Here is a 21162-nt window from a genome sequence, read left to right as displayed (position 1 = left end):
GCTGCAGAAAAGCATGTATTTTTGCCGCGTTTTGCGGTTAAAATCTGCCTAGCAACAAGAAAAAAAAAACGCATCAAAAACGAAATGCAGAAACACCTCAAACGCAACCTGCATAGGTGTGAACCTAGACTAATAGAGTTATATTATGTGGCGTTTTGGATACAAACAATATCTACAGGGATATTATGAAGTGAACAAAATGCTGTTCTACATGAAACAATTGAACAATTCCTGCATATCAAACAGCAAAGTGAAAAATAAAAAAAAAATGATATAAAAAATAGTTAAAAAAACCACACACACACATACATACATATATATACATACACACACAATTTTTCATTAAATGTTTTACATAATTAATATATATATGTATATAGTTTTTAATTTATTTATATAAAAAAAAAATTTAATTTATAAATAAATTTATTTAACTTAATTAAAAAACTATATACATATATATATTTAATATGTAAAAAATGTAATTAAATAAAAAATTGTATATATACGTGTGTGTGTGTGTATATATATATATCTATATATATATATACACACACACACATACACATACGTATATATACAATTTAATTAAATTTTTTTACATAATATACAGTCAGGTCCATAAATATTGGGACATCGACACAATTCTAACATTTTTGGCTCTATACACCACCACGATGGATTTGAAATGAAACAAACAAGATGTGCTTTAACTGCAGAGTGTCAGCTTTAATTTGAGGGTATTTACATCCAAATCAGGTGAACGATGTAGGAATTACAACAGTTTGCATATGTGCCTCCCACTTGTTAAGGGACCAAAAGTAATGGGACAGAATAATAATCATAAATCAAACTTTCACTTTTTAATACTTGGTTGCAAATCCTTTGCAGTCAATTACAGCCTGAAGTCTGGAACGCATAGACATCACCAGACGCTGGGTTTCATCCCTGGTGATGCTCTGCCAGGCCTCTACTGCAACTGTCTTCAGTTCCTGCTTGTTCTTGGGGCATTTTCCCTTCAGTTTTGTCTTCAGCAAGTGAAATGCTCAATCGGATTCAGGTCAGGAGATTGACTTGGCCATTGCATAACATTCCACTTCTTTCCCTTAAAAAACTCTTTGGTTGCTTTTGCAGTCTGCTTTGGGTCATTGTCCATCTGCACTGTGAAGCGTCCAATGAGTTGTGAAGCATTTGGCTGAATATGAGCAGATAATATTCCCGAAACACTTCAGAATTTATCCGGCTGCTTTTGTCAGCAGTCACATCATCAATAAATACAAGAGAACCAGTTCCATTGGCAGCCATACATGCCCACGCCATGACACTACCACCACCAAGCTTCACTGATGAGGTGGTATGCTTAGGACCATGAGCAGTTCCTTTCCTTCTCCATACTCTTCTCTTCCCATCACTCTGGTACAAGTTGATGTCGGTCTCATCTGTCCATAGGATGTTGTTCCAGAACTGTGAAGGCTTTTTTAGATGTCGTTTGGCAAACTCTAATCTGGCCTTCCTGTTTTTGAGGCTCACCAATGGTTTACATCTTGTGGTGAACCCTCTGTATTCACTCTGGTGAAGTCTTCTCTTGATTGTTGACTTTGACACACATACACCTACCTCCTGGAGAGTGTTCTTGATCTGCCAACTGTTGTGAAGGGTGTTTTCTTCACCAGGGAAAGAATTCTTTGGTCAACCACCACAGTTGTTTTCCATGGTCTTCCGGGTCTTTTGGTGTTGCTGGGCTCACCGGTGCGTTCCTTCTTTTTAAGAATGTTCCAAACAGTTGTTTTGGCCACACCTAATGTTTTTGCTATCTCTCTGATGGGTTTGTTTTGTTTTTTCAGCCTAATGATGGCTTGCTTCATTGATAGTGACAGCTCTTTGGATCTCATCTTGAGAGTTGACAGCAACAGATTCCAAATGCAAATATCACACTTGAAATGAACTCTGGACCTTTTATCTGCTCATTGTAATTGGGATAATGAGGAAATAACACACACCTGGCCATGGAACAGCTGAGAAGCCAATTGTCCCATTACTTTTGGTCCCTTAACAAGTGGGAGGCACATATGCAAACTGTTGTAATTCCTACACCGTTCACCTGATTTGGATGTAAATACCCTCAAATTAAAGCTGATAGTCTGCAGTTAAAGCACATCTTGTTCGTTTCATTTCAAATACATTGTGGTGGTGTATAGAGCCAAAAATGTTAGAATTGTGTCCATGTCCCAATATTTATGGACCTGACTGTATATATATATATATATATATGTATATGTGTGTGTGGTTTTTTTATATAACAATTTTTTACATAATAATTTTTATTTTTTTTTTATTTAATTTTTCACTTTGCTTTTTGATATATAGGAATTGTGCAATTTTTTCATGTAGATCATTTTTTTCACTTCATAATATGATTGTATACTTTGCCCCACTGAGACATGGGTTGTGAGCACTAGCGGCTACAGTATCTATACGTCACTGTTTAAGATATTTTTGTTTTGTTTTCATTCACCATTGTTAGCGCTTGAATTTATTTTAAATATCTACAGGGATTCTATATTTTCCAATCAAACAATCAATAATAATGAATAACACATTTAAACATATCAGCTGTGTAAGGATTTATTAAAAACCTTGCAAAATACACTGGGGGACACTTCGTAAATATGGCACAAGAGAATCAATGAGCTGCAATCCAATCAGATTTCTGCTTTCATCTTCTACATACAGTACTAGGAAAAAAAAAAAAAGCACCTCCTGACTGCCTGCTAGTGAATCCAGTTTTCAGAAAGGTCACGTCTGTTCTGGAGATCTCTAACCTAAAAGCGTGGACATCACGTCATCCCGCAGCACAGCTCCAACCTCCCTGAGGGTTAAGGCCAAACATTAGGCATCACCTATGAAATCATCTCAAAGAAGGTCTGTGTTGCCTTTACGGACCAAGTTCTGACATTCATATTTCTAGACTAGGAATGGGAAAAGGTCATTTGCTCCTAATGGGCCCTCGGTCCTCCCAAGAGGGTTTCATTTTGTTTATAAACAGTCACTTTGTCTATTGTTGACTCGTTCGTTGTTACTCATCGATTTTAAAAATGGCAGTTTTCTGGGATACAATCTTCGACTTCCAGACAGGGGTGTTGCAGATTGCATCTGTTTCAGAACAACCTCTTTCTCAACTTCACTAAGCAGTTTAAAGGGACTCTTTCAATGGTGGAAAAGGGCAAAAAGATTAATACTTACCTGTCCGTTTGGGCGGCGAGTCCTATCCTCGCTTTACTGCAGCCGTACAAAGGTTGAAAAGCTGAGGTTCCATCCACCACCCACTATGTCACACGTAGTAGGGGCCCGCAGACCTACAGCAAGCTGCAGAGGACATGGCATCTATGAAACTCAGAAGTGTGTAGAATGCTGAAGAGTTTTTATCCGCCATAGCTCTGAAAGATAGCTAACTAGGACTCACTAACCAACAGATATGTTTAGAAGTGACAGTTACTTGAAATGATGTCCATTAGGGGAGGAGCCATGAGCCTGAAAAGAAGAGTAAGGCAAAATGCAGGCTTTTTTTTGAGATACAAAATGTAATCATCTTAAAGCGGTTGTAAAGGCTGTTTACCTTCATGCAGGCTATGCATGAAGGTAAAAAACTCAGCAGCCCCCTCTCAATCCAGCGATCTGCACGAGAGCATTGGCTGTCCCGGGACTCGCTCTCCTCATTAGCTGAGACAGCAGCGGGAGCCAGTGAGCCAATGAAGAGAGAGCCATGGCTCTATGAGTCAGCACACACCAGTGGTCAAGGGAAAGGAGCCTATAGCACCTGCAGGGGACCCAAAAAGAAGAGGATTGCGGTTGCTCTGTGCAAAGCCACTGCACAGAGCAGGTAGATATAGACATGTTTGTTTGGGGTTTTTTTTTTTAAGCTGAACCTTTATTAACCCTTTAAAGCGGAGCTCCACCCAAAAGGCGAAGTTCCGCTTTAAGCCTTTAAGCTCCCGCTCCCAATTAAGGATTGGCACCCTTTGGGGAGCGGGTACCTGTCAAAACTTTTGCTGCGATCACCTAGGTGATCGGAAGCGGAAGTTGTCCTCCCTCCTTAGTCTTCTGAGACACGTGACAGGTCCCAGAAGACTACTCGCGCATGTGCAGTGGGCACCCGGCTGTGAAGTCGCAAGTTGTCACAGCCGGGAGCCCACACTGAAGATGCCGGCGTCAGGGAGAGAAGACAGCCGGTGAAACCAGCTGTGGTGAGGACACCGCTGGACCGAGGGACAGGTAAGCGTCTGTATTTTAAAAGTCAGCAAGTGCAGTTTTTGTAGCTTCTGACTTTTTTTTCAGGTGGAACTCTGCTTTAATTATAAATGATTCATCGTATTTTCTCCTCTATTTTGAAAAGGCTTTTCACAAGATGTGTGAGAGCATCTGTGGGAATTTGTGCTCCTCGGTCAAAATTAACCAAGTATCGTGCACCATTACAATGGCAAAGGAAACGATCAGAAGTGGCATATGCCACATTAACAGATAGACCTGTTTCAGGTCTCAGTTTCTATTTCAGAATATTTAAAAAAAAAAAAAAAAACTAGCCAGGTTCTGCACCCGATTAACAGAGGAAATACAGCAGTTTTCCATATAGAAAACTGCTGCACATTCCTGCCAGGTGCAACCCTGTTGTACAGGATCTGAGCTGTCAGAAGACCGCTCACATCTCGCTCTCTGCCCGTGCAGTGATTGCGCTACATGAGCAGAGACTGCACAGGGCTAACGCCCTCCTCTCTCCACTTGGAGTGTGGGCAGTGAGATCAAAGCATGATCAGATAAGGGATCACTCCTAATTACCAAACAGGTCTCGTGCCTCCTAGTGTTAATTAGGAGCAGCATCCATATTCTACGTTTAGAAGAGGTGATAATTCCTCCCATGAGTGAGGTCCAATGTTCTATGTTGGATGAGAAGACCTGGACTGCAATTTCAATTCATCCCTAAGGTGTTCAATAGGCAAGAGAACAGGGCTCCATGCAGGTATTTCGAGTTCCTCCACCCCAAATGGAAACCATGTCTTTATAAAGCTCAGGGCCAGGCAGAGGCACTGGCCTTGGACACTGTGGGTGGTGCAGCTGAGGTGGAAATGCTCACTCCTGCCTCTGCTTCACCTATTCAAGTCCTGCACTACAGTGAAGGAAATGCGTATTTGATCCCCTGCTGATGTTGAATGTTTGCCCACTCACAAAAACGATCGGTCTAAAAATCGAATGTTCAGTGTATTCAGACAGAATAGCAACAAAAAATTCAAAAGAAATGCATGTCTAACAAATGACTGATTTGCATGTTCATGAGGGAAATAAGTATTTGATCCCCTTCACAAAACATGACTTAGTACTTGGAGGCAAATCCCGCATTGGCAATCACAGAGGTCAGACGTTTCCTTGAGTTGGCCACCAGGTTTGCACAAATCTCAGGAGGGATTTTGGCCCACTCCTCTTGGCAGATCCTCTCCAAGTCATTAAGGTTTGGTGGCTGATGTTTGGCAACTCGAACTTTCAGCTCCCTCCACAGATTTTCAGTCGGATTAAGGTCTGGCGACTGGCTAGGCCACTCCAGGACTTTAATGTGCTTCTTCTTGAGCCACTCCTTTGTCGCCTTGGCCGTGTGTTTTGGGTCATTGTCATGCTGGAACACACATCCACAACCCATTTTCAATGCCCTGGCTGAGGGAAGAAGGTTCTCACCCAAGATTTGATGGTACATTGCACCGTCCATCGTCCCTTTGATGCGGTGCAGTTGTCCTGTCCCCTTAGCAGAAAACACCCCCAAAGCAGAATGTTTCCACCACGTTTGACAGTTGGGATGGTGTTCTTGGGGTCATAGGCAGCATTCCTCCTCCTCCTCCAAACACGGCGAGTTGAGTTGATGCCAAAGAGCTCGATTTTGGTCTCATCTCACCACAACACTTCCAACCATTTTAGACCGATCATTTGTGAGTGGGCAAACATTCAAAATCAGCCGGGGATCAAATACTTATTTCCTTCACTGTATGTAAACTGAACCGCCCAACTGACAGCTCAGTCCTGCAGATTACATTGGGGGTATGCAGGGGGCAGTAGACAGCAGTCCACTCTTGTCATGCACCTCTGATAACACAAGGACAGCAGTATTCTCTGTGTCATATGCAGGACTGAGCAATCAGTTTGACGGCTCGGGTCCTGGTCCTGTTCTAAATGTCTTAATGGTCTTAGGCCCCATTCACACAAGCAGAAAAATTAGGCCCATTTGTCAGTTTTTCAGGCAGACCTGATCGGTTGGACCCTCCATTCTACTCTGGAGCGGTGGGTGTAAACTAACATGTGCCCCTTTACATCAGCCTACCACTGAAAACAGACAGATGAGAATCCGTTCCCCTTCTGTCTAGTGGATCGTATTGGATGGCAGTTGGAGGTATAAATGTCCATTCCCATTCCGCCTAGTGGATCGTATTGGATGGCAGTTGGGGGGTATAAATGTCCATTCCCATTCCGCCTAGTGGATCGTATTGGATGGCAGTTGGGGGTATAAATGTCCGTTCCCATTCCGTCTACTGGACCGTATTGGATGGCAGTTGGGGGTATAAATGTCCGTTCCCATTCCGTCTAGTGGATCGTATTGGATGGCAGTTGGGGGTATAAATGGCCGTTCCCATTCCGTCTAGTGGATCGTATTGGATGGCAGTTGGGGGTATAAATGTCCGTTCACATTCCGTCTAGTGGATCGTATTGGATGGCAGTTGGGGGTATAAATGTCTGTTCCCATTCCGTCTAGTGCAGGGGTGGGCAACCTGTGGTTCTCTGGCTGTTGTGGAACTACATTTCCCATGAGGCATTGCAAAGACCGGAAGTTACAAGCATGACTCTACAGTTCCCATGAGACATTGCAAAGCTGACAGTTTACAGCTATGACTTGCAGAGGCATGATGGAACTTGTAGTCCTGCAACAGCTGGAGAGCCGCAGGTTGCCCACCCCTGGTCTAGTGGATTGTATTGGATGGCAGTTGGGGTCTAAATGGACAGACGATCCGCTTACATCCGATCTCCCATAAAGGAGCGGAGGCATGGACAAGGCATGCTCCTCTCAGTGGGGATCAGCGGACAGATCCCCTCTGGAGTGAGCAGACTCTTGGAGCAGTCTGTCCAGTGAGAAAGAGGCCATACGTTTATGAATTGCTCAAACGTGTAAATTAAAAAGGAAAAAAAAAAATAAATCACAATTTTAGCTTGTTCATGAACCAGAATTAGTTTTTGCATTTTTTTTCTTATTCGTTTCTATGTAAATTTTTTTACATTTGTGTTTGTTTATATTTGTGGTGCCAAACTTAAAATGATGATCTGTAGCAGAAACATTTTAGCACCTTCATAAAAAGGGCAAATTGCAAAATAAAATACGACATTGACCCTATTTTTTCAGTGGGCGTTTGTTCTGGGTCTTGGCACAATCATGCTGCACAGAAAAGGGTCTTCCCCAAACTGTTCTCACACTGTTGGAAGTGCACAATTGTCTAGAATGTCTTTATATGTTGTAGCAGTAACAGTACCCTGCACTGGAAACAGTCTAAGGGTTGTCCTAAAATGTTCAGCCAAATATTGAATGTGATGGTGAGGTGTCCACAAACTTATAGCCACAGAGCACTGGTCTCCAAACTGCGAACCCGGGGCCGGATGCAGCCCTTTGCTTGCCTTTATTTAGCCCTTGGGGGACTATTCCTCCCACTGACATTGACAATGGGACACTATTCCTCCCACAGACACCAATGATGGGGTACTATTCCTCCCACCGACACTAACAATGGGACACTATTCCTCCCACTGACACCAATGATGGGACACTTTTCTTCCCACTGATACGAATAACGGGGTACTATTTCTCCCACCGACACCAATAATGGGGTATTATTCCTCTCACTGACACCAATAATGAGGTACTATCCCTCCCACTGACACCAATGATGGGACACTATTCTTCCCACTGATACGAATAATGGGGTACTATTCCTCCCACTGACACCAATAATGGGGTACTATTCCTCCCACTGACACCAATAATGGGGTACTATTCCTCCCACTGACACTAATAATGGGGTACTATTCCTCCCACTGATTCCAATGATGGGGCACTATTCCTCACACTGATACCAATGATGGGGCACTATTCCTCCCACTGACACCAATGATGGGGCACTATTCCTCCCAATAACACCAACGATGGGGCACTATTCCTCCCACGGATACCAATGATGGGGCACTATTCCTCCCACTGACACCAATGATGGGGCGCTATTCCTCCCAATAACACCAACGATGGGGCACTATTCCTCCCACGGATACCAATGATGGGGCACTATTCCTCCCACTGACACCAATGATGGGGCACTATTCCTCCCACTGATACCAATTATGGGATGCTATTCCTCCCACTGACACCAATGATGGGGCACTATTCCTCCCACTGATAACAATGATGGGGCACTATTCCTCCCACTAATACCAATGATGGGGCACTATGCCTCCCACTGATACCAATGATGGGGCACTATTCCTCTCCCAGACACCAATGATGGGGCATTGCTACCAATGCCAGGACATTTTCTACTCCCACTGGTCACAGACCGGCTCCTTTGACATCTGAAGAATAGTAAACTGGCCCTTTGTTTAGAACCTTTGCGGACCCCTGTCTGCCATAGAGGGAACATTAGAACACCCAAGAACCTGCATGAAACACATGGATGACACACTTTAAAAAGGCCCTTTTATTCATTTTTTAAAATGTCTTTGGGACAATCCAGTTGGAAGTACCGCATGTCTCTTCTGTGCTGGTTTCACAACACAAGTCAAAAGCAGACAGAAAGTTATAGGCTTCGCACAGCATCTACCTCCACTTGAGAAGCCAGGGAGCTGCTTTTTGAAGTACAATGTTGCATGTGAAATGGTAAGGCCTCATTCACCAGGGAGATCACTTGTGTTACCCGTGCTGGGCTGTGCTTTGCCTGGCAGGGGATGCGTAGGCATTGAATCCCCATGCCAATAGACCCATAGATGTCTACTGGGACACAGCTGACAGGACCACAGTGTGTCAATGTGACATCATGTAAATGCCTGGCCCTGGACGCACCCACAAACACATGGATGTCATATTGGGACAAAGTGGCCGCATCCTTTCAGCCGTGTGTTCAAATGTATTTTTATTCATTTATTTCAGGTACTTATATAGCGGCATCAATTTACGCAGCACTTTATATATATATTGTACATTCACATCAGTCCCTAACCCTCAAGGAGGACTAAGGCTCCACGCACACGGGGCGTTATGATAACGCTGGTAACGTTGGCTGTGTAAAGTCACTTTTTATTGTAGCGTTTCTGCATTAGTGTTCAGATGTTTTGCGCTGCATTCAGCAGCGGTTTCCCACTCCCCCCCCCCCCCCAAAAATGAAATTTTTTTGGTATAAAAAAAAAAGTCCAAAAACGCCAGTTTGTGCCGTTTTACTGCGTTTTTCAGCATTAGAGCGTTTTTACAGCTAAAAAAACTCCTCTAGAAACCCTCTAGTTCTGGGTTTACTGGCTGTAGGCCATAGATGGGTCGTTTATCGGCCGAATTTTCATACGCACGAAAATTCGGACGATATTCACGCCGTTAGTGGGGCCAGCCCGTCGGCCGTTTTTCGCGGATCTTCTCATTTATTTTTATTGGTCATGCTGGTAAATCCACGAAAACATTGGTGGCAGCATCGGGGCCGACCGATTTTTTGTTTATCGGCCGAAAGCCCATCTATGGCCAGCATTACTCACATTCATACATACACATATAAGGCCCAATTTAGACAGGAGTCTATTATCCTACCAGCATGTCTTTTGAGCGTGGGAGGAAAAACGGAGGAACCCATGCAGGCACAGGGAGAACATGCAAATTCCAGGATGGTAGTGCCAGTGTTAGGATTCAAACCAAAAACCCCAGTGCTGCCAGGAGGAAGTGCTAACCACTCATCCACTGTGCTGTCCATGGACCTCTATGGGACCACCGGCATAGGGATGCGTGCATTTCCTCCCAGGAAAAACATGGCCCTGCACAGGACAGAGAAGTAATCGCGCCATGTGAACGAGCCTAATAGAATAAAAGTTAAAAAGAACACTTACAATACAAAGAAAACACTCTCCAGTAGCCAGGGAGGCCTGACGTCAGAATTTCCTCCAACTAGCAACACATTTCCTCTTTCAGATACTTTCATAAATGAAGCCTACTAGTGGTTGTACTGAATACGCAGTCTTGATTAACAGTGGTTAAAAACGAATTAAAAAAAAAAAACAAAAGTTTGGTTAAAAATACTGCAAGGAGAGTCAGCTGCACCTCGAACACATGAAGACGACTGGCATCCAACAGGTAACCGAGTTTTTTTTTGTTTTCTTTAGGCTAACCCCACAACAGTTCATACGTATATACTCAAACACTAGAACAGCGTTAGAATATGCACCTTTTTTTGTCCTGGATTTCTTTGAAGGAAATTTAAAATTCAAGATTGTTTAGCAACGCATTTCCTGTTTTAAAAATCACCTTGCGGCAGAAGGGCTATAAAAAAAAAAGATGCGACGATATCCTACGTGTGCAAAGTTCTCTGTACACAGGTTAGGCTTCCTTCCACAAAGGTTTTTGTGTCCCCTCCTCTTGGCGGGTTCTATAGTTCCAAAAGGGTGGAATATTTCATCCCTATAAGTCCTTGAGAAATTAAATAAATAGTACAAAAATAATCCTTTTCGTAAAAAGTGAGATGCATTTCATTTTTTTTTTTTTAGGAAACTATTAACAATTCTACTCATTATGAGTACAGTTTTTTTTTTTTTTTTCTTTCTTTTTTTTTTTTTCTTTTTACTTTTTTCTAAACAAATATCGTCTGTTTTAGTTTTTTCCAGCTTAATACAAAAAGTCCTAGACCTCTCTTTTGTTGCAGTCGAGACCCTCTAGTATCCACGGTGATTTAGGCATTTTCTTTTGAAATACTAGATTCGTCAGGGCCGACGCCCATTCTGAAGTTCTACATAAAAACTGCAACTGTTTGCAGGAAATGCCTGGGGTAAGAAATAAAGGCAGTTATGGCACAAAGGGTCTGTGATTGGCTGGCACCTAAATGGTCCAAAGTTCATCAGCATTCAGCGTCTACAGAATGCACAGTGACGGCAGCCTGTAGATGGTGGCTGTGGTGGAGAGACGGGTGATGCAGTCTGTAATGGTGGTGAAATTTGTGGCTCAAGAGAGCTGCAGTCTGCGGAGGGGTGTCTGGTTCTAGATCTTCATCGTGGTTCCCAACATCCACCCCCGCCGACAAGGGGTCATTATTGCATGGTGGATTTTCACTGTCTTCCTGCGGACTCATTGTACTGTAACCTGTAAAAAAAAAAAAAAAAAAAAAGGAATGCATTAAATGTTTGTTATGTGTTAGAGAAGACACTGGTAGTGATGTGATGAGGCAGAATTCTGTTTTACTTGTGTGGCTTAAGTTACAAACGTACAGAGCACATTTCAGCAGACATCTTGCTTTGAGAGAGAGAGAGGAAGAGAGAGAACCAACAAGTTTTACACATATGCACAACTGGTAACCTTAGTGTACAGTGCCATCTACTGGTCAAGTGATATTAACACACAATACTATATATAGTACATGCTGTTGTATTCCCAACATTAAAATGTTTCTAAACTTCTGACATGAAATAATAAAACATATTCCTCGACTGTGTGTCTCAATCCAGAGTAAGTGTCATTTCTGTCTCCTGCCTCATTCTTCTGCTATCTGTATAAGTCACTTCTGAGAAGTTTTCCTGACACCAAGAGAAAAATGGTGACGATAAGGGCATAGCCTGTGACTGACAGCCTCAACTGTGTACTGTGTGAAGGGGGGGGGGGGGTGTTGTCTCTTCCCTCCAATCAGGACTCAGAGCTCTCCTCACTGAGCTCTACAGGGTGTAACTTCAGCTCCCCACCAACTCATGGGGCCCCTGTGTCCTTGCCCACACTCAAAAAAAGCCTATGAAAAAGGTACCAAGGGCATCTCATGGGGCCCCCTACTGACCCCGGGCCCTCGGGCACTGCCCGAGTTCCCAAGTGGTCAGTCTGCCCCTGGTACCCACACCCCTGGGTTTTCAGAACTAAGAGATCCTGTGTACATTCTGCACTTTGAACGGATGTAGAGAAGGGCTAAAGATAAACAACTTATGTAAGATGATTTGTTTCATTTCTGTGTGTCACCTGAGGTCAGTTGCTTCACTGGGTATATGTAAGGGTTTACAACCAGTATAAATTATATTGAAGCCTTACACCTTAAAATGATTCTAAAGGCTTGAATGTTTTTTTTTTTACTTTTTTTTCTGTGCAAGCTGAATGAAAAAAAAAAAAAAAAAAAAAAAAAAAAAAAAGATTAATTGGTCAGTGCCTGCAGCTCTACAGCAGAAGATCAAAGTTTCTATACTATTTTAATACACATACACAGCTACTGTACATCAAGTGACCCAAACGTACCATGATCACTCTCTGTACCCGATCGTCCCCAGTATCGCCGACGTCTCTCCGGACTATGCGCATGGCGTTCGATTACTGCCGCTATAAACCTGGTGTTACTGACTGCAAAACAATAGACAGAAAATAACAGCCATTATTATATTGCTGTGCAAGGCCTGCATGCTTGATAACAATGCTCTATGCACTTACTGATCCCGCGATCCTCATGGCTGTCGTCATCTCGCTCATCACGATCATTTTCCAGGTTAGACATTCGTACGGACATTTCTGTGAAAGTGTAAATATCATTATGTTCTAAGCTATACACAGTATAACTTCCATCCATATTAAATGTTCCAGAGCTCCACTGCAGGGCAAAGTTATCAAAAATATAAAACTCAGCACAAGGGACATAAAACTTACACTTGGTACGACATGGTTCCTGATGTTGATTTTTCTCCTTTCAGTGGAAATCTTACTCTGTTCTTCCCCAACTCCCACCCCTGCCACAATGAAAAGAAATCTCACCGATAGAGTGCTTTAGTGACAGAAGAGCTTGGCAGCTGGTTTAAAGGAGAAGTACAGCCAAAGCTCTTTTGGCTGTAATTCTGTGGATCAGAGGAGTTCAGTTCGTTCTGCTTTCCTGTGACCTGTTATCAGCCGACAGCGGGCTGACAGTCACCTCTCTCCGCTCGCAGCGGGCTGACAGTCGCCTCTCTCCGCTCGCAGCGCGCTGACAGTCGCCTCTCTCCGCTCGCAGCGCGCTGACAGTCGCCTCTCTCCGCTCACAGCGGGCTGACAGTCGCCTCTCTCCGCTCACAGCGGGCTGACAGTCGCCTCTCTCCGCTCACAGCGGGCTGACAGTCGCCTCTCTCCGCTCACAGCGGGCTGACAGTCGCCTCTCTCCGCTCACAGCGGGCTGACAGTCGCCTCTCTCCGCTCACAACGGGCTAACAGTCGCCTCTCTCCGCTCACAGCGGGCTGACAGTCGCCTCTCTCCGCTCACAACGGGCTAACAGTCGCCTCTCTCCGCTCACAGCGGGCTGACAGTCGCCTCTCTCCGCTCACAGCGGGCTGACAGTCGCCTCTCTCCGCTCGCAGCGGGCTGACAGTCGCCTCTCTCCGCTCGCAGCGAGCTGACAGTCCCCTCTCTCCGCTCGCAGCGGGCTGACAGTCACCTCTCTCCGCTCGCAGCGGGCTGACAGTCACCTCTCTCCGCTCGCAGCGGGCTGACAGTCACCTCTCTCCGCTCGCAGCGGGCTGACAGTCACCTCTCTCCGCTCGCAGCGGGCTGACAGTCACCTCTCTCCGCTCGCAGCGGGCTGACAGTCACCTCTCTCCGCTCGCAGCGGGCTGACAGTCACCTCTCTCCGCTCACAACGGGCTGACAGTCGCCTCTCTCCGCTCGCAGCGGGCTGACAGTCGCCTCTCTCCGCTCGCAGCGGGCTGACAGTCGCCTCTCTCCGCTCGCAGCGGGCTGACAGTCACCTCTCTCCGCTCGCAGCGGGCTGACAGTCGCCTCTCTCCGCTCGCAGCGGGCTGACAGTCGCCTCTCTCCGCTCGCAGCGGGCTGACAGTCGCCTCTCTCCGCTCGCAGCGGGCTGACAGTCACCTCTCTCCGCTTGCAGCGGGCTGACAGTCACCTCTCTCCGCTCGCAGCGGGCTGACAGTCTCCTCTCTCCGCTTGCAGTGGGCTGACAGTCACCTCTCTCCGCTCACAACGGGCTGACAGTCACCTCTCTCTGCTCACAACGGGCTGACAGTCACCTCTCTCCGCTCACAGCGGGCTGACAGTCGCCTCTCTCCGCTCGCAACGGGCTGACAGTCACCTCTCTCTGCTCACAGCGGGCTGACAGTCGCCTCTCTCTGCTCACAGCGGGCTGACAGTCGCCTCTCTCTGCTCACAGCGGGCTGACAGTCGCCTCTCTCTGCTCACAGCGGGCTGACAGTCGCCTCTCTCTGCTCACAGCGGGCTGACAGTCGCCTCTCTCTGCTCACAGCGGGCTGACAGTCGCCTCTCTCTGCTCACAGCGGGCTGACAGTCGCCTCTCTCTGCTCACAACGGGCTAACAGTCGCCTCTCTCTGCTCACAGCGGGCTGACAGTCGCCTCTCTCTGCTCACAGCGGGCTGACAGTCGCCTCTCCCTGCTCACAGCGGGCTGACAGTCGCCTCTCCCTGCTCACAGCGGGCTGACAGTCACCTCTCTCTGCTCACAGCAGGCTGACAGTCACCTCTCTCTGCTCACAGCGGGCTGACAGTCACCTCTCTCTGCTCACAGCAGCGGTGTGAAGTCAGCAGTCATGTGATCGCGGAGGTCTCACATCTAGAGCCGGCAGGGGACAGATGCATCCACCTAGGTAAGTATAATTTGGGGGGGACCCAAACTTCTCTTAACTCTCCAGCATCCACCCAAATAAAAGTATCAGTTTTGGGAACTGGCTATTCAACGTCTGGTGAAATTTTGGGTAGCGTGTACCTAAAACGAACATTTATTCCCAAAGGGTGTAATATATTTCTCCACTGTTATGCTTCCAGCAGAGGACAGATGCCAACATATTTAGGTATCATTTAAAAATTACCTTGTGCTGCTAAAGGTGACATGTGCTGGTGGCTCCGCCGGTGGATTTGGTGACGGTAAGCATAGACAGCCAGGACTAGAACCATAATACAGCCCATTATACCTCCAGCTACTGGTCCGACCGGGGCACTCTTAATCATGTTCAACGTGATGACCTCATCACCTGTTAAAAAAACATTTATATAGCTAAGTGAGAAAAACATTTCAGTACAACAGAAAAGAAGACTTGAACCCTGCAAAATATACTGTGAATAAACTATTTTTAATTGTATTTATTTATTACAGGTGTTTATATAGCGCCATCAATTTACACTGCACTTTATGCAGGCCATAGACGGTTCTTTTATCGGCAGAAGTTTAGGCTGAAAGAGGAAAAAAATCGGTCGTTCTGTTGCCACCAATGATGATGAAAATCAGCTGTTTTACGTAAATCTTCCAACATGACCGATAAAAGAAATGAGGAGGAACTGCGAAAATCGGCCGATGACATTGCCCCACTAACAGTGCGAATATCGGTCGATTATTCTTTCGAATGAAAATTCGGCCGATAAACGAACTATGGCCTGCATTACATATATAGTACATTCACATCCATCCCCGCCCTCAAGGAGCGTACAATCTAAGGCCCCGAAGTCACATTCATACATACACATACTAGGGACAATTTAGACAGGAACCAGATGACTTACCAGCATGTCTTTACAGTATAGGAGGAAACCGGAGCTGCTTGAAAAAAAACCCAGGTAGGCTCAGGGGGAACATGCAGGCAGGCAGTGCTATGGTTAGGATTTGAACCAACAACACCAGTGCTGCCAAGTAGAAGTGCTAATCACTGTACTGCCCAACTACATTTTAAATGTGCAACAGCTAGCAAATATTTTTAAAATTCAATTCAAGTTAGCAGCTTTCCCTCATTCCTGGACCCCACGCCACCTGGGAGCAAACTGCCAGAGGTAAGCCCCCATAATGCTGATCCCCCATTACTGGAAAAAGGGAATGAAAGGGACAGGCCAGGTGCAGTCAGGTTGGGGAGGAGAAGACTAGACGATAATAGATATTTCCATCCAGGAAATGAGGAGGCCCCTATACGACTTGCTGCAGCTTCTAATGAACATTGTAAGAAGGTCACAGTGTGCAGAAAAATAAGTAAGCCATTTCAGTCCAGGAAGGAGCCAGTATAATTGTGCAAGACTGAAGGGAAGGCCGGAGGTCAGATTTAAAAAAATGAAAAGGTGAACTAGCACCCTACAGACTCCCCGCCCCCTGCTGCACTTACCTCTGAGGGTGATTAGCTGTCACTGCTTTTACAGCCAGTGCAGCAGTCCAGGGATTTGAAAGCACCGCCTTTCTTCTTGGTCTTCCATAGAGATTCTGGCATAGATCAGATCAAATTCAGTCGGTCAAAGAGGTCTTGTGCCAGCACATGACCAATCAGAATTGATCTGATCAGTCCAGAAAGCCATAAGGAAAGACAGTGAAAAAAAATGGGGCATTCAGGTCAGACTGCAGCACTCACTGTGTAGGCAGTGACAGCTAATCACCCATGGAGAAAAGTGCAGCAGGGACCGGGGGTGGTGTTGGCAATAGTGTAGGGTGTTAATCAGAGCCAGACTGACAACTCATGGGGCCCCTGGGCAATAAGGGAACATGGGGCCCCTGGGCAATAAGGGAACATGGGGCCCCTGGGCAATAAGGGAACATGGGGCCCCTGTGTCCTTGCCCAAACTCAAAAAAGCCTATGAAAAAGGTACCAGGGGCATCTCATGGGGCCCCCTACTGACCACGGGCCCTCGGGCAGTGCCCGAGTTTCCAAATTGTTAGTCCGCCCCTGTTGTTAATTCACCCAATTATGGGCACAATACCTTTACCAGCGTTCATGCAGTTATACATTCTGTTCAGTAAAAAGCCAACCCCACGTCACGCAGACTTCTACATTAAGCAAATCATCTCCTGCATATATGATTAGTGCAGTTCCCTCGGTACTTCTGGCCCGCTCACATAAAAGCACTGCAGAGTTTTTAGACCCCAGCGGTAATGTATCTCAGCCTACCTCTCCTCTTCTCTCACAAAACACAATGTCCCAGGCTTTGTTTTGTGAATGGCCAGGAGAAGAGGGAGATAGAGACATGACTGTAGCACTGGGGTCTATGAAATATGCGGCACTGACAGCTCTGCTCCCAAATGAGCAAACACAGAACTGTGGTGGAGCAATGAGTGAACCATGTACACAAGCAAGAGTTCAAAATTTACATTTTTTTGTATTACCACCAGCACAGAGAACAGTTTTAGGGAGCCGGTGGGAGAAGACACCTCGAGCGCTGGATAGGTTTTTCTGAACAGATTGTATTCTTTAGCAAGCCCTTCAAAGATGAAGTACTTGTGCACTGCCTGAAGCTGGTTATACTCAAGGTCATTTTTTAACTCAATTTTTTGCTCACTGGGCTTCTGAATGCCAAAATGAAAGAAACTGAACTGTACCGTGTACCTTACCTATAGTATTCATGTCATCTGCATATGGACTTTTGGCACCAACAATGCCACCAAAACATTCTTTCTGTAAAGCGCAATATGGTCGGTCTAGGTGGGTCTTTCCGTCACTGTCTACCATACACCACTCACAGTCCAGGACCCCGAAACAGTAACTATTGAAGAGAGGAGAGTCATTCATACAATTTAGATTAAAAGGGAACATATTCAGAGAAGATATACATTGTATTTGTTCTGCTTGGTTTATTTATATAGAGCAGGGGTCTCCAAACATTCTAAACACAGGGCCAGTTTACTGTTCTTCAGGCTTTAAGGGGGTTGAACTGTGCCCGTTGGGAATAAACAATGCCACATCTTTGGTAATAGGGGGAGAAATAGTGCCCCGTCATTGTGTCAATGGAAGGAATAGTGCCCCATCATTGTGTCAGTGGGAGGATTAGTGCCCCATCATTGGTGTCAGTGGAAGGAATAGTGCCCCATCATTGGTGTCAGTGGAAGGAATCGTGCCCCATCGTGTCAGTGGAAGGAATAGTGCCCCATCATTGGTGTCAGTGGAGGAATGGTGCCCCATCATTGGTGTCAGTGGAGGAATGGTGCCCCATCATTGGTGTCAGTGGGAGGAATGGTGCCCCATCATTGGTGTCAGTGGGAGGAATGGTGCCCCATTCTTGTGTCAGTGGGAGGAATGGTGCGCCATCATTGTGTCAGTGGGAGGAATGGTGCGCCATCATTGTGTCAGTGGGAGGAATGGTGCGCCATCATTGTGTCAGTGGGAGGAATGGTGCGCCATCATTGTGTCAGTGGGAGGAATGGTGCGCCATCATTGTGTCAGTGGGAGGAATGGTGCGCCATCATTGTGTCAGTGGGAGGAATGGTGCGCCATCATTGTGTCAGTGGGAGGAATGGTGCGCCATCATTGTGTCAGTGGGAGGAATGGTGCGCCATCATTGTGTCAGTGGGAGGAATGGTGCGCCATCATTGTGTCAGTGGGAGGAATGGTGCGCCATCATTGTGTCAGTGGGAGGAATGGTGCGCCATCATTGTGTCAGTGGAAGGAATGGTGCGCCATCATTGGTGTCAGTGGAAGGAACAGTGCCGCATCATTGATGTTAGTGGAAGGAATAGTGCCCCATCATTGGTGTTATTGGAAGGAATAGTGCGCCATCATTGTGTCAGTGGAAGGAATAGTGCCCCATCATTGGTGTTATTGGAAGGAATAGTGCCCCATCATTGGTGTCAGTGGAGGAATAGTGCCCCATCATTGGTGTCAGTGGAGGAATAGTGCCCCATCATTGGTGTCAGTGGAGGAATAGTGCCCCATCATTGGTGTCAGTGGGAGGAATGGTGCCCCATCATTGTGTCAGTGGGAGGAATGGTGCCCCATCATTGTGTCAGTGGGAGAAATAGTGCCCCATCATTGGTGTCAGTGGAAGGAACAGTGCCATATCATTGGTGTTATTGGAAGGAATGGTGCGCCATCATTGTGTCAGTGGAAGGAATAGTGCGCCATCATTGTGTCAGTGGAAGGAATAGTGCCCCATCATTGCTGTCAGTGGAAGGAATAGTGCCCCATCATTGCTGTCAGTGGAAGGAATAGTGCCCCATCATTGGTGTTATTGGAAGGAATAGTGCGCCATCATTGTGTCAGTGGAAGGAATGGTGTGCCATCATTGGTGTCAGTGGAAGGAATAGTGCCCCATCATTGATGTTAGTAGAAGGAATAGTGCCCCATCATTGGTGTCAGTGGGAGGAATAGTGCGCCATCATTGTGTCAGTGGAAGGAATGGTGCGCCATCATTGGTGTCAGTGGAAGGAATGGTGCCCCATCATTGGTGTCAGTGGAAGGAATAGTGCCCCATCATTGGTGTCAGTGGGAGGAATAGTGCCCCATCATTGGTGTCAGTGGGAGGAATAGTGCCCCATCATTGGTGTCAGTGGGAGGAATAGTGCCCCATCTTTGATGTCAGTGGAAGGAATAGTGCCCCATCATTGGTGTTATTGGAATGAATAGTGCGCCATCATTGTGTCAGTGGAAGGAATAGTGCCCCATCATTGGTGTCAGTGGAAGGAATAGTGCCCCATCATTGGTGTCAGTGGAAGGAATAGTGCCCCATCATTGGTGTCAGTGGGAGGAATAGTGCCCCATCATTGGTATCAGTGGGAGGAATAGTGCCCCATCATTGGTGTCAGTGGGAGGAATAGTGCCCCATCATTGATGTTAGTAGAAGGAATAGTGCCCCATCATTGGTGTTATTGGAAGGAATAGTGCGCCATCATTGTGTCAGTGGAAGGAATGGTGTGCCATCATTGGTGTCAGTGGAAGGAATAGTGCCCCATCATTGGTGTCAGTGGGAGGAATAGTGCCCCATCATTGGTGTCAGTGGGAGGAATAGTGCCCCATCATTGGTGTCAGTGGGAGGAATAGTGCCCCATCATTGGTGTCAGTGGGAGGAATAGTGCCCCATCATTGGTGTCAGTGGGAGGAATAGTGCCCCATCATTGGTGTCAGTGGGAGGAATAGTGCCCAATCTTTGGTGTCAGTGGGAGGAATAGTGCCCCATCAGTGTTGTCAGTGGAAGGAATTGTGCCACATTGTTGGTGTCAGTGGCAGGAATAATTCCTCAAGGCTCGGAAAAAAGTCAAGCAAAGTGTAGCATCCGATCCCTGGGCCACAGTCTGGAGACCACTAATACAGAGGAATGGATGAATGGTGAAATACAGCCTAAATTATGTTCAAGTGCTGAGTTTATTTATAGATTTTGCCCTATAGAGAAAGATGATTAAATTAGATGAACTTGTCTAGACTGCAGATGAGTTTGGGCATCCTCCGAATTCATCCCTACGCAGACTTGCGTTCTTTTATTAAAAATACAGTGAGCTGTGGGCCAGGGCAATCCCACCCCGCAGATTACATAAAGAGGCAGAATGTAGGGAGGGAATGACCCAGTCACAGCTCTCTGGAAGAAAAAAAAAAACACTAGTGCGCAAGTTTGGAGTTTGGCTAGAGAGGAGTTTGGAGGATGCCCGGGCTCATATCTAGTCTGGATAAACAGTCAGCATGATAGGATTTAAGTTCATATGATCTAATAATATCAGAGTCCCATCACTGCAAATCATTTTGATGGAGAAGGACATTTTGTGGAAATTAAATTATTGTAACTGTTAAAAATGAGTTCACCCACAAGAGGTTAACATACAATATGGATTCTAAAGGTGAACATACCTGCTCTCCATCCTTTGGGAACAGCCAGTGTTGACACACTGAGATAGTGCATCCTGGAGATTTGGATCAAGCATGGTGAATGTCATTGGCTCCTGATGGACTTCACAACTCGGGTTCCTGAATTAAATTTAAAAACAAAAACAGGACAGACATGATTAACAGCTGAAATATTTTACTGACATGATCACGTGATTCATTTCTACAGACTATCCTCACACTGAGTAGAGAAAGGGTTCTTGGGAGACATTGTTATGGGGGGAATGTCTATATCAAAAGGAACAGAGCTCCGAGCAGCTGCCTATGGAGTAACTTTGCAAGCCTAGTGATGGTGTCACAGGAATTAAAGGATGGGACTGTAAAATAAACACACA

General features: G+C 45.8%; 1 protein-coding gene across 1 annotated transcript in view; it reads right to left on the bottom strand.

Annotated features, from left to right (window-relative positions):
• Positions 1 to 2609: 2609 nt before the first annotated feature.
• Positions 2610 to 21162, bottom strand: part of CACHD1 (cache domain containing 1) — a 274321-nt gene continuing 255768 nt past the window's right edge. Inside the window, exons 22-27 of the mRNA XM_089653393.1 lie at positions 20792 to 20908; positions 17572 to 17723; positions 15083 to 15244; positions 12713 to 12790; positions 12524 to 12625; positions 2610 to 11395 (exon numbers count right to left, since the gene is read on the bottom strand). Of these exons, the coding sequence (XP_089509519.1) occupies positions 11154 to 11395; positions 12524 to 12625; positions 12713 to 12790; positions 15083 to 15244; positions 17572 to 17723; positions 20792 to 20908 (853 nt within the window). The 3' untranslated portion in view covers positions 2610 to 11153. The remainder of the gene's footprint in view (positions 11396 to 12523; positions 12626 to 12712; positions 12791 to 15082; positions 15245 to 17571; positions 17724 to 20791; positions 20909 to 21162) is intronic.

This window comes from Staurois parvus, unplaced genomic scaffold, assembly GCF_062004578.1.
Source record: "Staurois parvus isolate SC_StPar_1 unplaced genomic scaffold, SC_StPar_1.0 ptg000709l, whole genome shotgun sequence".
Lineage (NCBI taxonomy): Eukaryota > Metazoa > Chordata > Amphibia > Anura > Ranidae > Staurois > Staurois parvus.
Note: the sequence above shows the minus strand (reverse complement) of the source record. Positions and strands in the feature narration are given on the sequence as shown.